This window comes from Perkinsus marinus (assembly GCF_000006405.1).
Source record: "Perkinsus marinus ATCC 50983 genomic scaffold scf_1104296953800, whole genome shotgun sequence".
Lineage (NCBI taxonomy): Eukaryota > Perkinsozoa > Perkinsida > Perkinsidae > Perkinsus > Perkinsus marinus.
Window position 1 is genome coordinate 48,804 of NW_003208364.1, and position 4,269 is coordinate 53,072.

The window sequence follows — 4,269 nt, forward strand, 5'->3', positions numbered from 1 at the left end:
CCACTGTACTAGAGCAAGTCCAGCATACCTGGTAGCAACCCAGACAGAGCCAGCGGGAATCTTCAGTGTCATTGCAAACACTGCATGCATTTTCCAAGGTCCAGCCAGCTGATGGTCCCCGCACAGCATTCGCGAAACAACGACATTGAGGTTGGTTACGGAACATGCAAAAACTGCTTCGATAACTTAATGATGTCCCAACGACCCAACGTGGAAGCTCTGCGGTCAAGTCACGGGACACTCTTCGCCCCGCGTTAGAATGCGCATATACACGAGCGATTATGCAGAATATTTTCCGAGTCCGGACGTTTTACCCCGTGCTAAACCAGTTGGTTTGGTTGAAATGCGCGCACGCCCAGGGTGCCAAGTTCAATCCAAAATAAACTCCGCGGGGTGAGCGAGAAAGTAACTTGACTATTCACGATTTCCCTAGAAAATCTTCGAGATGCAGTTGTCGGGAATGAGTCTGTACCCACCATCGAAAACTCGTGCTTCGCCTCATGAATCATGAGTCATGATTTTCTGGGCTCTCTACATCACCATCTATTCACCACTCTCATGACTCAATTCCCGTACAAATATTACGAATGTATAGGGACCGTCGAGGTTAATCGATGCGGGCGTGAGCATAAATGGGACTTGCCACAGGCTCGAGCCGTGGTGATTCATCCCAGCTATAGCCCGCGTTCCTCGGCGAGCGGTATGCCAAATGCTTGTGGAGTTGTCCCGGCCCAGATCTATTTTAGTCCGGGGAGAAAAGCAGAGCAAATGGTGCCGAGTTGGATATTGAGTATTTGTCGGCCATATCAGGAGAAATGACAGTCGGATTTTATTCCTCGCACATGAGCTTTCGAACTTCTACTAACTTAGTAGTAAAAGTTCATGCTGGAAGCGTAGTGCTTGCCAGTGTAGCCGATGTAAACTAGACTAACCTAGGAAAGCTCGACGTGTTTATCACACAAGTGAACATAACGTCGTCTGTGAGGATATATATTGCGGCTCGGATGGGTAGAAACTTCCAGCTTGGATATACATACCCAATTGGATACTGCGGCAGTATCACTGCTGGAACCGAAGTATTTGTATCAAACTAGCACAAGTTGTATTCTACAATCCATCGATATCAAGGCACGGTTTGCTGCACTGCCCACGCTTGTGTGGCCCGCACAACTGTCTACATTATGTCGATTATATCGAGGTTCTCGTCGATGAGCGGCATTCGGAGTATAACTTTATGAATAGTGGATGACACCACACACTAACACTGTGATGATATTGAAATGACCCTCGTCGTCGTGGAGGTTGAACCGTCTGAGACTGAGCTCATCGCCATTAGTTTCCCCAGAAAATACTAACTTGTGTAGTAGAGTAAGGGAAGCCACTTATATCAGATGGATCGAATAAGAGAGAAGATCGTAGCCGGCCGAGAGTTAGACCCAACATGAAGAGAATAAAGTGGGCCCACGTAGTAGGACCAAAGAACATTGCTCACGAGCGATTATCGATAATTGTGTGCTGATCAGTGTTCAGCACCGATGATAGTTAACGGAGTTATTAGACTGGGTGACACCTAGTAGGTGTTGTGGTATGTGCAATACTTCCCTACGTTCCTGCTCTGTAGACAGAACGCCCCCTCCCAGAACGGACAGTCCTAAGAAGACGCCATTTGTAAACCAGTACCGGAGTAAACTGAATTCACCTCGTTAACGTCGCAGTTTATGTTGCATACCCAGAACGGTTTACATTGTCTTATTCCAATACGAGGTCTCTGACAGGTTCTGGTACTTTTACAAGTGTCACCACATACCGCTGTATAGATTATGCGAGTCTCGTGGTTCTAAAAAAGGTGAGGTTGATCAAGTCGTTACTAAACAGGAAATCGAAAAGTCAAGCCTACCACGTAGATTAAACAGTTAGTGGTATGGCATTTACAACCAGTCACAACACCACTAGACTGCATGAAGCATTTGCCGATGGGCTTCTGATAGAGTCCACCCTCTGCGATGACCTGTAACCGTGACCGAATTTGTACGTACCGTGGCCTGGTGTCGAGTTGGTGTTGTCATTGTAATCCACTGCGGGGGATAACCTGACGATCTCTGTTCTGAAAGGAGTCATATTCGATATCACACAGCGAGGGTCGGACTCGTCTCTCACTAGCCCACCTCTCGACCGCGGGATTGACCCAGGCGAAAGTCAGGCAGACCAAGAGCGGGATGCTGACGAAGGTGTGCATTGTTGTAGCAAGATCTGTAGGGAATATGTAGGCGAGCCGTTGCTTGACTGTCGGTTTTGACATGCCCTGAGCTCGCGTACCCGCGCATACAACCTCTGAGCGCACAACTCACTGCTTAGCGACGTCGGTGCACAACTTCATACTACCCTACATGAAACTTGCATCATGTTGACTCTGGTATACTCTAGGTTGCATATGTCGTTCTGACGTGGTTAGGCTAGATCGGTGCTAGAGGTTATTCTGGCACTAAAAGACTGAATACCGATACGAAGAGGCGCGTCACACTGTATCACGGCGCACAGTGAGCGCCTTGATGACACAGGTCCGCATCATCCACGCCGCGGGTGATCCGCTGTCTTTATTCGAGGTCCGTCGTGAAATGGCCCGTGTGCGAGTATCGCGGCGGCACGACGAAAGCAGGCGGCATTTGCCGCCGTGCATGACTCATTCCACCCCAGCCCGCCACTTCACGCATGTACACATAAACTGCGGTCAAGACTCTCACGCACGCCATGTCTACTCCACACAGGGAGGGCTGCACAGTCGGACAACAACAAAAAAGGTAGCTGATGATGGTCGAACGGCGAACAATCGATACAACGCAGCTAACAGACTGGCCAGCAGGAGCGGGCCCTGCCTGCAGGGCAGGTCCTCCTACCACAAGAGGCGCACGTCAGACTGACTCGATCGGATCGGGTCGATCCTTCGATCCGTCGTCGTGAAGGCAAGTCAAGGTACGCTACACCGCATAGGATTATTTATCGGGTGGCAGTGTGGGAAGAGACTGGATGTTAGCCAGCTGAACAGTAGAGAGTGGCGATAAGACCGAACCTCTCGACATGCCATGCATTGGCCTAACACCACACCTAGCACGCAGGAATAAATCCAGTGTCTTCCTAACAACCGGCAAAGGTAAAACAGCAAGATCACTGTTACATTGGCCTCGATCATAGCTTGATCATGTCCCAACGACCCAACGTAGAAGTTCTGCGGTCAAGTTACGGGACACGCTTCGCCCCGCGTTGGAATGCGCATGTACATGAGCGATTTTGTGGAATATTTTCCGAACTTGGACGTTTTAACCCGTGCTAAACCAGCTTGTGAGGATGAGCACGTCTGAATAATCTAATTGCATAACTTGCGCATTTGAGACATGTTAGGTTACTCCATCCCTGACCCTCCTTTAACGGTAACGACTGGAAGACTTTGTGATGAACAGGTTTATACCCACTACTAGAGCACCTTGCGTCTCGGTAGTCTCGAGGCAGTCTCGAGTTACCAAGAAACGTTCTCCCTTCGCCCAGTCGTGATGTCGTTGGCTTGAGTACCGCTGGGATTCGATCGTACAATGTATCGGGAAGCGCTGCTATCGAATACAGTTCGACACCACTCCAAAAGTGTTTCAAGTTGTGTCACTCTACAGTCGGTTGGCAATGGGTTATCCTATAACGGTCTAGAGGTTAATATAAACTGGGTATAGTTCCTTTATAATATGGCTTCCCTCACGAAGCACTGGAATCCAGGTCTGACCTGGTTATGCTTCGCTTTGTTGGTACATAGCGTTGCCTCGCTCCTCCTGCCCGGTATCGCCCCACGAGACTATAAGGAGGGAGAGGACGTACCTCTCTCAGTCAACGAAATGACCAGCGTACGTATGATGGTTTTTAATGTACATTCATTTGGCCTCAGGTCCGCACGCAACTACCGATGGACTATTTCAAGACTCATGCGGTCAATTCTCAATGTGGAGTGGTTGCTGTAAGCGTATGTGCTTCATCTCTATAACAGGGCTAAATGTTCAGGACAAATCAGCTGAAGTGAGCGCCAATCTTGGCGAACTTTTGAGCGGACAGATGATGTCCCCGACCAGGTAGGCTTACAGGAATTTTCGCCATCTCTTATCTCGGGCTTGACATGTTTCCATCTCAGTTACAAAATCCAAATGCTGCGATCATTGAAGTGTCAGATTGCATGCAAAGATCAGCTCTCAGCTGAACTTAAGGAGACTATCAAACAGATGATACGTGACCAGT

At 48.9% G+C, this 4,269-nt stretch overlaps 1 protein-coding gene across 1 annotated transcript in view; it reads left to right on the forward strand.

The window, feature by feature from the left end:
* Nucleotides 1-3,728: 3,728 nt before the first annotated feature.
* Nucleotides 3,729-4,269, forward strand: part of Pmar_PMAR014863 (conserved hypothetical protein) — a gene marked incomplete at both ends in the record, with an annotated part of 1,480 nt that continues 939 nt past the window's right edge. The window contains 4 exons of the mRNA XM_002776237.1: nt 3,729-3,884; nt 3,926-3,994; nt 4,039-4,106; nt 4,166-4,260. Of these exons, the coding sequence (XP_002776283.1) occupies nt 3,729-3,884; nt 3,926-3,994; nt 4,039-4,106; nt 4,166-4,260 (388 nt within the window). The remainder of the gene's footprint in view (nt 3,885-3,925; nt 3,995-4,038; nt 4,107-4,165; nt 4,261-4,269) is intronic.